This window comes from Parasteatoda tepidariorum, chromosome 4 (assembly GCF_043381705.1).
Source record: "Parasteatoda tepidariorum isolate YZ-2023 chromosome 4, CAS_Ptep_4.0, whole genome shotgun sequence".
Classification (NCBI taxonomy): Eukaryota; Metazoa; Arthropoda; class Arachnida; order Araneae; family Theridiidae; genus Parasteatoda; species Parasteatoda tepidariorum.
This window is the reverse complement of record NC_092207.1, coordinates 54,658,815-54,675,678: the sequence shown is the minus strand read 5'-3', so window position 1 is coordinate 54,675,678 and position 16,864 is coordinate 54,658,815. Positions and strand designations below refer to the sequence as shown.

Below are 16,864 nucleotides of genomic sequence, written 5' to 3'. Positions count from 1 at the left end.
ATGATAAATGGACTTACCGAGCAGCTATGTGCAAAACTGTTGCGCCATCCTTATCTCTGTCCCACAATGTGCAATCAGTGTTCCTTAGAAGCCACACCATTGCTGGTAGCTTGCCCATAGCAGCAGCGTCATGAGCAGGGGTAGCACCCACAAAAGATCGAACATTCGCACGCATGGAGCATTTGTTGATCAAAAATTCTAGAACTTTGACGTGGCCTCCACGTGCCGCATAATGGACACACGTTGCACCAAAGTCATCGTGCAGTCCCTGTAAAAGTTCCTGTTTCTTTTTGAGCAATTGTAGTCCCTGCAGATCACCTTCACGGGCGGCCACCAGGGCCCTGTGGATGAGAGGTACCTCGGGCATGGGACTTTGTGGATGATAGTGTGGATGGTGGGCCCAGCAGAGGGGCGGTGGCACAAAAGGGTCTGGAAGAAGAAGAAAAAATATTTATTGACTTTGAAGAAACACTAACTAACAATTAGAGATCTTAAAATATTTTCAAAATTAATAATGTAGCTGAAATAAATTTTATTCTAAGAAAAAAAACTGGATGGATTTCAATTGTTTCTACGAGCATTTCAGACGATACCTTCTAATATCTATTTAGCACTACTTGCTTCTTGAATAATTATTATTTCCATGAATAACTTTAAATTTGGTGTTAAATAATGTTACTCTGATAATTTTTGTTATTGAACAGTATGGAAATGCAATTTCATAGAAAAGTTTTATTAAGTTAAAGATACATGCATATAGGTCCAAGAAAAGGAAGAAGAAAAAAAGAAGATTTTTTAAGCTAAGTCATAGGTGTGAGTGAATGTTGAAAAGAAATAAAGCAATCAACATTTTACTTCATTACTGCTGCTTTATAAGCGTTCTTTTACCTTATAAACGTACTGAAGATAGGAATATTTGTAACAGAGCTTTGGTCTCTATTTGATATAGCTAAAGCACTTAAATATTTACTGAAGATAAATGCTTGATGAAAATGTTAGTTTCAAACCACTGCGAGAAAAATTTATCTTAGCGTCGAAGGAAATTAAATATCAGTCAAAATTTGAACTACTATCTAACTAACTAGAGTGCTCAAATCTCTACTGGATTTCCGTGCTTATCGGCAATACAAGAATCAAACATGTCCTGAATGTTACAAGCAAAACACATAGTCTTTTTAACGCCAAACTTAATTTCGATCACTATTCGACAAATTGCAGTCACAAAACTAAAAAGAAAAAAGTGAAATATAACTAAACTTTTAAAATCCAGTTTTTTTAAGTTGATTTAAAAGAAAGAATTAAGTTGATTTAAAATAAAATAAAATAGAAAAACTTTTAATGGAAAAACGTAAAGATCTTCATCAGGACACATTGCTTTACGATAAATGCGATATTTCTGAATATAAAAAATAATGATCGATCCTAAGATAAAAATGACTCTTTATAATATGTCTATTATACGTAATTTAACAAAAACTTATACTTTAACTTAAATTTTTATTTGAAAAACTAGTTAGCAAAGAGAATAAAGCGAATTTAAGCAAGTAAGTCTTACCGCCGCCAGTTTTGAAAAAATTTTTGAGGAGAATTAATTCATCAAAAACTCGCCTAGAACCTCTCCAGATCATTTTCCAACATTTTATGTTCCCTAGAAACTAACATTATCATTATATTTCTATGATTGATTTAAAAAAAGTAACATTAATTAAATAAACTCGTTTAGGTTTATTTTCTTATCAAACGGTTTTCGTGCCACTCCACTAGCTGTGATAACATATAAGTGATTTGGAACTGTGAAAAAGAGAAATCAAATCTTCATTGTATTATTTTCCGCGTCAAGAAATTATTATTCAACAAATTAACGAAGTACAAATAATAGAAAGATAAGACTGACCTTCGTCTAATAAATGAACGTTTAAAATTGGGAATTAAAGAGCTCAAATCTCTGGCACGAATTAAATTTAAAATATTTTTTTAATCCAAATTTAATTTGTTTTTCTGCTAATTAAAACTTGAGAAACTAGAAAAGTTGAATAATCACAAGAAGATTTGAAACAAGGTTAAAAAAAGGTTTTCCGCCTAATTGGGAGATGTTTCGTGGGTTGAATATTAAGTGGCTTGCAGTTAAGACCGACATATGAAGTCAGTGTCTGATTAAACAGGCAATTTAGAGTATACCGGTGATGTAAACTTTATCAGGCAATGATAATGAAATTTAAGTTACGTTGTAAACATATAATGCTATCGAAAATATGAGTTAAAATAAGCAACGCATTATTTGGCTCTGAGTGAAAATAATAACTAATATCGTTTGATCTATTATGATCGTACTTTAATTTATTGGTTGTTGATAGTCTAAATCAGGGGTTCCTAAATGGTGTTCCGCCGAACCCTAAGGTTCGTTGAAAGAGGTAAACGCGCTACTTAGTTAGGACTTTTTTTTTGAAAATATTTTTTGAAACCTGTAATTATATTTAGATCCAATCAATAAGCCATTTTTACTTAATATTTTGGTTGCCTTTGTGATATTATTTATAGTAAAATGCCAATAAAAAAGAAATATAACTTTTTTTTCGGGAAAAGTGCGTAATTTTTCAAATAAGAACTATAATAATATAGTTTATTTAATGACTTAAATAAATCATGAAAAGGACATGTATTTATAAAATAATGGCTAATTATAAAGAAATATGTTTCTTTAATAACCATTATTAACGTAACGTTTATAGCAGTTCAGTTTTCATTTTCCCGAGAACAATAATTGGGCTATTTTAGTCATTTTCAGCCTATGCTTATGCGCCAAAAAAAATCAGATCATGACTAGATTCAAGTCCAGAACTGTGAATTCAACTGTCGATTATAAAACCTTATTTAGGATTAAGTAGTATAAAGTACAGCAGCCGTAAAATTCATTTTCCTGTAAAATATTATACCGTAATTTTTATAGCAATGCATGAATTACAAGAAAAATTATTTTTTACATGAATGAACTTCCTTTATAAATGAAAAAGATGTTTTTTCTGCATTTTTTATATTAATCTCTATTACACACAGCCTTTTTGCACAGTTTGTGGTATCTTCTTTTTTAGGTTTTGAGGATTAAAATATATATTTTTTCTTTTTCTGTTTATGTGTATTTTTCTTATATCGTTTTTAATATGATATGTCACCTTTTAAAACGTTTGCCTGTTTTTTTTTACCTATAAAACAAGTAAAATAATAAATTTTCAAAAGTTTTCATTACCTATTCTACATAAACTCCTTACTTTTTTAAAATATAGACTCATTGACCTCAGTCTAACGAATTCGGAATCAAATTACGGTACAAAGTAACAGTATTTGAGGTGAATCATCCGCAAAATCCATTTTTATTTTAAAATATTACTCCGTAATTTTTACAAAAATATTTATTTAACTAGAGTGATTCGGTGACCTTAGGGTAACTAATAATGTAAAAAGTACGGTATATCAGACTGTTTGTTCCGCAACATGTTCCGGTAACATTTTACGATGGAAAATACTGGTACCCTGAGGACCAATACTTTTCACCGTAACTTGATCCGGAATTTTTTTACAGTATGATTCAAAAAAAAGTTTGTGAATATAATTTCGTTAGCATTAATTAAATAGCATTTGATTTCCCCTTCGAAATTAAAAAAAGAATCGTGTAACTAAGTACGTCAAAATCTGATCATTAGATCAATAGGTAAATCATTTATTGTTTTTTTTTATTTATTTTATAAAAGTAAAGCAACGCATTTCTTTAGAAGCTACGCATCATTTAAAAACATTATTTTTTTTCGTTTTAAAAAAAAAGAGAGAAAAAAACAGGCATTCGTTGCAAGTAGGTCTGCTCTAGACAGTTCTATCGCGTGGAACAGTACTATATTTCAGTAACACCCTGGCTATTTACAACAGGAATTACCATAACGTGTTTCGGGAAAGGGCACCCGAATCTCTTCTCTCGAACAAAAACGCTGTTCTATTCCATCTGATTTCGGATTAAATAATTATACATAATCCAACAGACACGCAAAGGGAGACCATTACCCACCATGCATCTGACTCAGCAGGTATGCATATCGCTATCATCGTCCGTGGCACATAACTCTAAACTGTAGGCCATACTTAAAAGGCTGATTGTAACTGTTCGAAAAGCAGCGAGGATAAACGTTTACGTCTTCTGTAGGACATTCACTTAAGGTTTATGACTGCTCATTCCATAATAATGGAAGGAAGAAAAAAAAGATGTGCTTTCTGAAGATGAAAAAACTCAGCGTGAAGTATAGCGAACGCGCAGTAGCTACCAGTATCCCGTTGTTGCTGTTTTTTTTTTTTAATTATTAATTTTTATTATTATCAGAATTGTCAAATTTTTATCAGTAAAGATGAGAATTTCTAATAATAGCTTTTTTTCTAATATAATAGCGACAGAAATAAGAATGAATAAATATTGAAAAATATTCCTTCAAATTATACATTTTCATTAGCGCATTGAGAAAAAAAGTTAGGTCGAAACTACCAGAAAGTAGTCCAATTTACTGAATTTCGGGCTATGTGGAAACATCAAAAAACTCTGTAATTTTTACAGAAGCGCTTTGGTAATAATTTTGATTAAATTGACCAAATTTGATTGAATTTGGGTAAATATTATGTTTAACCATACGTGGTTAAATTTGATTAAATATAGTATTATAAAGTGTGGTAAAAATTTAATAAATGTGGCGAAATTTTGTAATTTTACCATGATTTCTTATGGCGTTTTATTTAAATCATTTATCTTTTTAAATTTACTCTCTTGTTTTGTATTTTTTATTAAATGTTTGGTAATGAAAACTTGAAGACCAGAATATCCAAAAAAACCAGTACCATATGTACGGAAAAACTACCAAATGAATGGTTTATAAATATTATATATTTTGTTTTTTTTTATTACCAGAATTATGGGAGTTTCTGTTACCCAAAATGTCATTACCACACAGTACAGTAATTTTACCTGAATTTCTTTTGTCCGTGTATACACTTTCNTTTTATCGTATATATATATATATATATTTAATATTGAATTGACGATTGAATTTGTATCGCAATATAATTCAACAATCCCCTCATTAAGTTTACAATGAATTTGCACGAAAATGTAATTCAATGCGGGCCAAAGTTTTTAATAATACGCATTCGATATAACTGTCATTATATCGAATCTAGATGTTAATAGTATTTTTTATAACATTCTGTACCTCTCGTCATAATGTACTGGACTATTCGCTTTAATGTAAATGATATACTATTTTCTTATAGTGAATAAATATTTTATTGAATAGTAATCTATTTTATTTTATAACCGTCAATGAACAGCCGACCCAATTTTTGGGTTTACGACTACTAATGTTCAACTCCATAGCTTTGTAATTTTGAACCCAATCCAGAAGACAAGGGAACTTCTAGATTAAATTTTGGGAGAAATTTGATTTCGTGGAAGACTTTTTGAGGGAACTAACCTGCATTTGTGTCACTCGGTGAAGAAAAACATAAAAACCTCATATGGTTAGCGTGACGGCTGGAGGATTCTAACCCATAATCCGTCTACCACTGAGGATATTTTACGTCAGCACTATGGTCGGTTCGATCAGGGTGCGGAATTCGTATCGACCAGCCATCACTGGGATTCGATGCAGGCTCACCCCATTGGAAGGAGAACTCCCTATCCCCTGGAATCTATCGCTCTGAATAATATATTGTTCCCTTTGGTCCAATATCTTTTGAATTTGTTTCTAACAGAAACATGACTCCACGCGCATAAAATTGTTGTTCTTTGCTGGTGATACTGAACCAGGGGAACTTTGTAGTACAGATTTTAACGTCTAAAAATTCTTGTACAGACTGGAACATTGGATTGACATACTCTTTTCTCGGATTTGAATTCCTTGTACTCAAAATATAAAGGGGTAACCCCAATCTGGAAAAAATTGTCCAAATAATTTGGCGAGAAGAGCTGTGCAAAGTTTGGAATTTCACTTTTAGTGTATTTCCCCACATCTCGAGAATTTTTGAAGTGAAAAATTTTGCATACAATTAACCAAGTACTTATTACACGCAAAAAAGTTTATTTTTAAGTGATAAATTAAAAATAAGTAATAATTTTTTATTATTTTGCTCCATTCGAAAGCATTTTGAAATGTAAGGAGAGCAATCTTTTCCGCCATTTTAAGGAATGCAATCTTACAAGACATAATACAAAATTTGAACGTAATAGGTCAAACAGTTACTGAGAATTTGAATCTTAAATAATCGAAATTCAATTTTTTGACAACGAAATGCATTAAATACGTCAGTTGTAATTGTTATAATTTGGAACTTAAATAATAAACATTTGTGTCCATTTCTATACAGACAAAAAAAAAAAAAGAGTTTATAAAACATAACAGTATATTTACGCCATTTGGCCGAAATTAATACTCACTGAAGAATAGGAAAAAAACAATACAGTATATTTACTGGCAATTGGTCAAAATTAATATTCACTGATGAATTAAAAAATAACAGTATTATTTACTCGCATTTGGCCAAAATTAATATTGATTGCAGAATTGGAAAAAAATAACAGCATATTTACTCGCATATGGCCAAAATTTACATTTACTGAGAAATTGAAAAAAACATAACTGTATATTTATTTGCATTTTGCCAAAATTAATATTCATTGAGGAATTGAACTCAACGAAAGAAATTTTTCGTAAGCTCCACCCATGCTTGTATTAAACCTATAGAAGGCTTCTTTTAACGCACAGGCACTTTCACACAAACTTTTCATGCATTTTAGCTTGTTTTTAATTGAGTCTACCATCTCCTTTGGCTTAACGGCTAATAGGGTGAATCAGGCTAAAATATTATCTCATATTAAGGGCCTTTCCTATACTTCATGAGATATATTCATGTTAAAGTTTAAGGGTTTTGTCATAAATTTCTTTTATATTACATAAATGCATTTGTTTGTTCCAAATCACTTTGAGATTATAAAAATCTTTCTTTTATTAAAAAAAAATTGAGAATGTGGTTCTTAATTCCAGCGAGAGAAAAAATGGTTCGAAAAAATAATAAGCAAAATTGTATGATACAACATAAATTAACTATTTTTAATTTTATTTAAATGAATAAATTTCTTCCCTTTAAAATTTCTTCAATCAAAAAATGATTTCAAACTATTTTTTTTCTTTGAAACATGCCATCAAAGTTTGCACCTTTTGGCAATTTATTTAATAAAATAAGTTAGATACACTTTTCTAAACTAAAATTTTCGCTTTTTCTAAATCTTTTTTTTTTCACATTTCACATTTCGAATAGAATTTTTTTGTCTATGTAATAACATTAGAATGGGAATTTCTAGTAAAATAGAACATTTCATTGAACGATCGATTTATGGGCAGGAATTAGGGTATGCCGGGATTTAAATTTTATCGTTCGCAACAATCAGAGAAGATATATGAATGCCATTCTGATTTTTATTGTTTAATATGCCGGCCTATTTACTGTAACATAATACTCTTATTTCGAAAGAGAGTTACAAAAAGAAGGCTTTAAAGTGAAATTACTCAAAAAAGACGACAGATTAATAATTTTTATTTTTGTTCATCATTTGGATTTAAATAGAAAAAATCAATAAGGAAAGCTGTTTTCAAACATTTATGATGCAAATAATTTTGTAAAAAGTCATTAAGAATGTTTTATTGTTAAGTACATAAACTACATTTATTGTTAAAGTGCATACCTACTAATATTGCATACCAATGATGAAACATACCAATTGTTAAACAATGAAAAATTACGTTTCAAATACTTTTTACAGAAAATATGTACACAGAGTTAACTTACTCTCATATTAGGTGAAAACAGCTTTAAAACATATAGTTATTTAAATGTTATAAGTCACTTTTAAACATTGTTTATATACGAAACTTTAAAAAACTATAGTGTTATTACTTTAATATTACTTAATTTTAATATATGTGCTATTACTTTAATATTACTTAACTTTAATATATGTGTTATTACTTTAACACTAGGAGACGAATTTTTTTGAAACATGGAATTTGCTCAGAATTTAATAGTTACACAACATAGATTTTAATAGTAAAATATTAATCTACAATTTTTCTATAATTCTACACTAAGAAAATAACAGTTTTTAGTGCATATATTTGTATATAATAATATATAAATACAAATGTTCTTGTAATATTACTAAAATAGATCGTAATATTTTTGGAATTTGGTCACTAAATAATTACTAAGACTTTTTTACTGTTCCACAAAAGTATAAATAATACAAATTTAAAAGAATGTTATTATAGTTTTTCTTTTGTTTGCTACGAACATTTATATCTTCTTCTAAATTAAATATTGACTATCAAAACAAAAGCTCAAATCGCAAGTAATGTGTAAAAAATAGGCCAAAAAGAACAATTCATTATTTTCCTGACAGTATAGTCATCAAACGATAGTCGCTTGTTGCCAACGCCCGAGGCGAAATGTTTGTTGCAAACGAGGCGTTTTACACTCTTATTATTTTCGTTTTACCATTGCGTGAGGGCACAATATCACTTTCAAAATTTCTCCAGTATGTTATTATGAATGCGTGAATGAGAATAAAAAGAGAGCCGTCATTAGCTCCAAACCTCTAGTGGATTAAACTCTCTCAACCAATGATAACGAGCATCTGGGAATATTCTAAAAATGAGTGTTAAATAACATTCATTTTGCGATGCGTACGACTGAAAACTGTTTCAAGTTATTTTAAATTATAATAAATTTTATATAAAAATAGAACATACATTTTAAACAAAAACTTTTAATCTCGGGAATTTTTACTCTATCAAAGTAAATAACTTAATAGATCCTATTTATACATATATTAGGGGGACCGGAAAGTAATGACGGTTCGGCACATTAAATATTCATTAGTCTTAAATACCAGTTCATTTTTTCGATTGATTTCGATTCATTTTCGATTCAGCGTTAAAAGGTTGTTGCTAACGTGGGTGAATACATTATTGATTAAAAATAAAATCTTGATAACGAATATCAAATGCACCAAAATGACATTTTTTTCCGGCCTCCCTAATAAAAACTGCACACTGTTTACACAAAGAGTTCCTTCATATTCTGAGACATGAAAAGGAAAAATTATTTTTCCGGAAAAAAAATTTAAAAAAGACATAATTTATCACTTTCAACTCAGCAATCCGTGATACAAAATAAACATTAGTCAATCCTGGTACCTTTTTTCCCTATGCATTTTATATTCTTTTCTGTTTTAAATAAGAAACTATTATCTATAAAATGCTTGCATGTTGTCAAAAAAAGGATTAAATCTTTTTTTATAAGCAGTTTATTTTATATTTTTTTATCACATGTATTTTTAGTAAAGTGAGCAATCATAAGCATGCCAGTCAGCAACACAATGTCAAAATTACAACATCCAATTAGATTATAGCCTTTTTGATGAATTTAAATAAAAAAAATTTGCTTTGATTATTTCAACCATTTTTTTTAGCTACGGTCAGTTATATATTGCTTGCAATGTGTAAGTGATTTGTAAGGAATTGTATAAGCGGTTTCATTGCATTTAAATCCTTTTAACGCATTTAGATATCTTTAATGTTTTTATGACTTGGTGGTTTATTGAAGTCTTACACTTAAAGTTTCGATTCCAAATAGCTTTTTATTTGTTGTGTTGCGTTTAAGCACGTTATATGCCATTCTTTCACTTATTGTTTGCTTTAAATACTTTAAATAAAAAAATTAAACATTTTAGAAAAAGATTCAATGCTATTTTTATTATAGCTTAAAATATAACAGGGTAGAGTTAATGAATAGCTATTACACATAAAATGGCACCATGACCATCAGTGCATAGTTAAATAAATTTATATAAGATCGTGTTAGAAAATTTTACAAGTATAATCGGAAAAAGAGTACGACAGTGAGATTTTATGCTTTGATAATGAAGCGAAGCATATTAATAAAACATCTCATAGTGTTTCTTTTTTCTATTTGACTTGAAGATTTTTCTATTGCTTGGTTCAAATGAAATACGTTTCCTTAGTTTAATGGAATGGTTTATTGTTTATGAAAGATGGTTTCTGAAACAACTATTTTATATTATTGTATAACTATTTCGAGTTGAACGCATGCACTTATTTCTATCACATACAAACTATTTCATATTACAAGTTCTATAGAAATATATTTATTAAGAAGATACGTTAAACTAAATCAAAAGATGTTTCAAAGAAAAAGGTAAAATGTTTAAGATTTCATCACTTTTGATAAACCAAAACTAGTGAGTTAATATAATTATAATTATAGAATTATTTAATAAGAAGTAAGTTATAGAATTATTTTTTTATTTTACTCGAAAAAGATTGAAATACCTAAAAGAATTAGAAATCAATCTAAGAGAGTACTTCATATCAAAAAGAATTATGTACATAATTTTTTATAACCATAATTTTATCATGTAAGCCCTGAAATTAGTTTCAAAAGATATAATAATTGATTTTAACGCAAACATGTAAAAGCTGCTTCAACTGTGTATTCTCATATTACATGGAGGAAAAGAAATTCTGGTAAAATTACCATACCATATCGAATTGACATTTCTGGTAAACGAAACCATAATTCTAATTAATAAAAATAAAATATACGGTAGCTAAACCTTTCATTTGGTAATTTTTTGTTTATATAGTAACGGTTTACCGGAAATACCGGATTTTAAAATTATAGTTCTTTCTATCACAAATTTAGAATAAAATATAAAACTGAAAAGTAAATTAAACCGCATAAATTGATTTTTTTGTCATTTTATAGGATATGATGAATTTAACGAATTCGACCACGTTTATAAAATTTTATCACAAATTATAAAACTGCATTTTATTATTAATTGCACCAAAATTAATTCCAATGCGCTTCGGAAAATTGCCGAGTTCCTTGGTGTTCCCGCAGAGCCAAAAACACAGCTAATTTAACCATATTCTGGTAGTTTTGACCATACTTTTTTCCTCGGTGTACAGTGCATTTTCCTCTGACTTATAAGAAATAAAAAGTTTAATAAACCTCTTTTCAAGCTGTGAGATTTATTTGAATATAAATCACATAAAATAAATATTCAAATCACAACATTTTGATTTCTCTGATTTGTTAGGTTTGTAAGCTTCTCCATAATTAAAAATCCGGTTCCTTTGTCTCCTTAGAATGAACTTATGCCGCGCCCAATCTCAGAGCAAAAATAGGTGAGAATGATAAGTCCTTCTGTAGGTCATATCGCCGGCTTTCACAAGGTCGAGATTGATTAATCAAATTGCAAGATCGTTTCTTTTGTATGGAATGGTGTGGATTTATTACGTCACGTATGCACGCTTTGTGGCCAATCAAAGGAAAGTTCAAGCCTTTGACAGGTGAGCATTCTAATGGAAATGATATAATATGAATTGAGGAAACATAAATTGAATGTAAATTAAAATTATGTCATTACTGTATAAAATGAATTTTTTTTTTAAATCTTTGATATTTTCTTATTGATTATTAGGTATTGACCTTAAGTGTTCTTTGCTTTCACGGAGAATAGGAGTAAGTTCTGCAATTTTCATTGCTGAAAAACTCCTTTTTTTTCTGCAATCCACTGTGGGCCAGAGGACCATGATCTTTGACCAAATGACAAAAATTAAATTTTCAACTAAAATATGTGTAGGCCGTTTTAATATAGCTCAAATTAAGTATTCATAGTCATTCCAAACATTATAACATACTTTTCGGACCGACAAGAGCACAATGTAATGAAAAATACGTTTAAAAAAATTTTTTTTATATGTAACTTTTAAATTTTTATTTCAGAAATATATATAGGAATTTCACCTTACTGTTAGATTTTTATCAGAGTAGTTAGTCTGAAATTATAGTGCAATTTTTCAATTTGTTGGATTAGTTAATACTCTTGACAAACTTATAGTTTATATCTTATCATTTGACATTTTACAACGCTTGAATGACTTTCGAAACTTAGTTCCAAAAAGTTCCATGGGATAATTAGCTAAACTTTTTTTTTTCGTTTTCTTTAGAAAAAACTGCCCCATTTTGCCCAAATTGCAAAGGTGGACTAAATATACCGAAAAACAAAAATTATATTACTTCGGAAATATAATTTGCTTTTCATTTTTAATATAAAATTACGAAAATTATTATATTTTCATTGCTATATTTAATTTTTTAAACGTAATATATTATTATTTTCATTTTTGCTCTCTATATTTCAGCCGCCATTTTGTTTTTTGGGGTATTTTTAGTGTATTTCAAAATTTCAAAAAGAATTCAATTGACCTGCACATAAAAACCCCTAAATAAAAAACCCCGAATTTTGAAACAAATTTTATCGAAATATTAATTTTGGCCACGAAACCTTGGATGCTGGTCCACTGTGCAATTAAATGAATAACTAAATTCATTCACAAAACAATAGTCTCTACTTTTGAAGAATATAATTTATTTATTTATCTTCATTTTTTCGCCAATGAATGAACTTTTGTGAAACGTGAACTATTTTTGCAATTTTCTTTTCCGATAAACATTCATCTTTTTTTAAGAAATAAAGAGCACGGTTTATTTCTCCTAAAGTTTACAAATGATTCATACCTTACCATATATGGCAGTACTTTTACTTTCGTTACTTGTACCTCCGGTACAAGTAAAAAGTACGTACTTTTACTTGTACTTCGTTACTTTTTAAATTTGGTACTTTTACTTGTACTTTCGTTACTTTTTTAGGGAAAAAGTACAAGTATTTGTAACGGAAATATCGAATGAAATCGTTACTTTTTTCTAAAACTCGGTAAGCTTTCTAAAAAAACAAAAAATTAAATTTAAAAAAAATGCTTATGTTTTTTTAATTTATAAAATTAATGTGCAATATATATGCATTCACAGCTAACTTCGTGTTTAAATACCTTCTGTTTCAACTTATACTGCACATTCAATTATTTTTTACTAGCTCAAAGATCACAAAGCTATCTGAAACCCCGTGTTTGCTTTGTTTATGTTTGTGTTTTTAAAACGCGTTTCTAAAGAGTAAAACAATTTTAAATCAATGGTAATTTAAATAAATAAAAATAATAAACTAAAAATTAAAATCAATAGATAAAATTTCTTTTTCGTGCAAATCCATAAAAAGTTTGATATTAAAATTATATTTGATTTTAAAATTATATTATACGATTATATTATAAAATTATATTATAATATTCTTCCGAATTTAAAAATAAATTAATATCCATAACTTTCAAAATTAAAAATAATTAAATAAATAACAACAATTTTGCAAAAACATTAAAGAACATAAGAATATTATTCAATAAAATTTTAGGTTACTTTGAATTTTCGATTTCCTAGAAATGTACTTTTAAATCGTTACTTTTTTTGTTTAGTACTTGTACTTTTACTTGTACTTTTTACTCGTTACTTTTTAAAATAAGAACTTTTTACTTTTTACTCGTTACTTTTTCTAAAAATACTTGTACTTTTACTCGTTACTTTTTAAAAGTAACGTTGCCATATATGTACCTTACCATCTTAATTATAATTGATATCAATTGTCTCAATTTATAGACATAAATTATCTCAATTATTATAATTTGGTATTTATGTCCCTAAAGGCGTCGAAGTAACTAGAAAGGATCCTAAATACAGTGTAGTTTGAATTTCTTGCGCATTTTTATTCAGGAAATAATGTATGTATGAAATCTTGTTGATTTCATTTTAGTTATAGATAGATAAATTAATGAAAATTTAAGTTTAGACTAAGAAACTGTGTAAAATATGGCAAAAATTTTGCAAACGCGCGATTTCAATTGGAATAATCTCTTCCCCAATTCTTCAAGAACACTTTCAAAATGCAGAGTCATGCAAGAACTTTAGAATTTATTACACGCAGCAATCAAAACTTTGAAATTGGCGATGCATTCAAAGTAAAACATTTAGCTTTCGATTATATATTCCTTTATAATTACTTCTACACAGCCAAAATTAATTTTTTAATCATTTCTTAACCTAATAAATTTTCTACGAAAAAGCAAATTGAGCCCGAATGTTGAGTAATACTTGCAAAATTACTGATCTAGGAGCTAAAATTAGCAAAGGGAATCCAAAGAAATGTGATTGTAAAGTACGCAACATAAATAACGGACCACCCAGAACAACATTTTATTTAATGTTAGGGTCTTCACCTTCTCGAACTCCTTCTTAATTATTCGAAGGGGTAACCTCAAATATGCTAATTAGTTAATGCAGACGATATTTCAAGTGACGAAATCAGACACAAAAACATACGATCTTTGAATAAACATACTTTTAACTACAGATTCAGATTTCTGACCCGCAAAATATAGGGAGTAGCTGCAATCTGGGAGATATGGTCCTAATAGTTTTGTCGGGAAATAATGTTAATGTTAATGAATAATAGTAATTGGTAATTTTTTTCCGCCGTATTTTGGGAACTTTTTAAGCTAATTTAAAATTTTTGGGAAAGAATGATAAATTTTGCAATGACCGTGCAAAAAGTAGATTTTAGTAAATATTTATAATTTCATTTAATAATAGTTGGAAAAATTTGAATTGTTAGGTATATGTAGATTTTTTACATCATTTTAAGGAATGCAATTTTGAAGTACAAAATTTGAGCGAAATCAGTCAAACAGTTCATGAGAAATCGAATTTTAAAAATACGACATTTTAAAATTCGAATCATCATTACCAACGTAAACATCAAAAGTAAATTATCATTAAACCGATCATTGGATCAAAATTTATTCAGGGTGGTTCGTTCTTTATTTTGCGCATAGTACACGATGTAATCAATAATATGGTAGTCTTTTAACTTGTATAATTTTGTAAAAATAAAAATAAAATTTTACGTAGTCACTTTGTATTCTAATACTATCACAATGATTTTTATTTCAGAATTTTTAAAGAAATACTGTATTTTTCGTTGCACACAAACAACATTACAGCAGATGTTGCAATTACAACAAATAATTATAAACATTTTGCTTGCTTTATACGCTATTATCTCTCGATTATTCACATGCTGAGAAAAATTCTGGTAAAATTAACATAACATAATGCTGAGTAATGACATCTTTGAAAAAGATAATATAAAAGTAATATATTAGGGTTCTATTGATTTGGTAATTTATGGTAGAAAATAAAGTACACATTTAGTAGAAAATTAAGTAAATCTAACCAAGTAAACGGTTTTTATTTCATGGACTAAGGTAGCATGATTAATTACCAAACTTTATCACAGATTATAAAACTTCAATTTATTGTTAATTTTACCAAAATTATTACCAAATCGATTCGATAAAAATTTCAGAGCGTTTTAGTGTAGTATTGTAGTAGTTCTGTCCACCATATTTTTTTCTTCGTGCATATGGAATTCGCGCATTAAATTGCATAAACTTTCATTTTTTTTTTCCTTTATTCCACTAACTATACATTTTTTTTTCAATTTTGCATTTTAGCAAACATTTAACATCTAACTAATTTTAGGTGAATAATTTTATTTTTAAAATTTTTTTATTTATTTATTATATTGGTTAAGCTTTTTACCAGATTCTTTTTATTCTTTTTATATAAGAAGAATATGAAGAAACTCTAATCTTTAAAAATTTGAGACATAAAAAAATAAAATTTTTTCATTTTAAACTGCTTAGTAAATGTAAAGGAAGCTAAAATATTGGAAATATTTATGATATTATAAGTAATATAATATAGTACAGCCATACTTTTAATTCACTATTTTTATTAATACACTTATTTTGTGTTTCAATATATAAAAGTACGCGTTACAATTAAAAACAGCATTGGATAACAAAAATGTGTCAGGTATTAGAATTATATCATAAATAAGAGATATAAAATTCATAGCAGTGTCAAAATTATTATTTTAATTGAAATGGATTAAGAACATGAACCATCTAGTATAAAAGTTTTCTTTAGTTTAATACAAAATTAAACGATATTAAAATAAAATAGGAGTTTAAATGGTATTAACAAATAACAATGGTATAAAAATTATATTAAAAATTAACAGTGATGTCAAAATAATATTAAACATTATGTTAAAGTAAAAAATTAATACAAAAGATATCAAAACTGATAATAAAATCCGAATTAAATAAAAGTTTTGAGTGGATTAAGTTAATACCAAAACTGATAAATATTAATATTGCAATCATAACAAAATGCTATGCTATAACAAATGCTATCATAACAAAATAATTAATTTAGCAAATAAATTATTTTTATTACATTATTATAAAATTAATTAAAAACATTATCACTCTTGTTTTTATGAATGCTGATACGATTTGAAACGAAATTTTATAGCTAACTCTTTAAACGACTGTCAAACATGTTGCAATATTTCATTAATACTTATCATAAAAAACGTCTGAAAAAAGTACTACATTTGAAACAATTATTTGATTACCTATTTTAAGTACCCAGATTAAATATTTTCCTTCTTCATTTTAATTCTACTTTCGCAGAATTTAAAAACTGCAAACTTTTATTCGCCTTTGCGCAACAATACTTATCATGGTGTTTCGCCAAAAATGTAATTTCCTCTATGCATGATAACTGCTTTGACCAAGAAATTAGGAAATGCATATGTATTGATAACAAAATAATAATTATTTAGAATAAGTTCTAGTGTCAACAAACGTGGCTTTTACAATATTATAAGTAATGTCCAAAATCTGTAGCCATAATGAACTTAAAAATTGAGAAAAACCTGGCAAAAGTCATTATA

At 27.9% G+C, this 16,864-nt stretch overlaps 1 protein-coding gene across 6 annotated transcripts in view; it reads right to left on the bottom strand.

The window, feature by feature from the left end:
- LOC107444740 (espin protein forked) overlaps positions 1 to 16,864 on the bottom strand; it is a 267,337-nt gene that overhangs the window by 159,516 nt on the left and 90,957 nt on the right. For 4 of the 6 annotated variants that reach the window (XM_043049623.2, XM_043049573.1, XM_043049683.1 and 1 more), the window contains one exon: positions 18 to 429. In XM_043049623.2, coding sequence (XP_042905557.1) covers positions 18 to 367 — 350 coding nt within the window. In that variant the 5' untranslated portion in view covers positions 368 to 429. Of the gene's footprint in view, positions 1 to 17; positions 430 to 1,555; positions 1,647 to 16,864 lie in introns of those variants that run through there. The other 2 variants (XM_071179861.1, XM_071179863.1) reach the window with 1 other exon arrangement.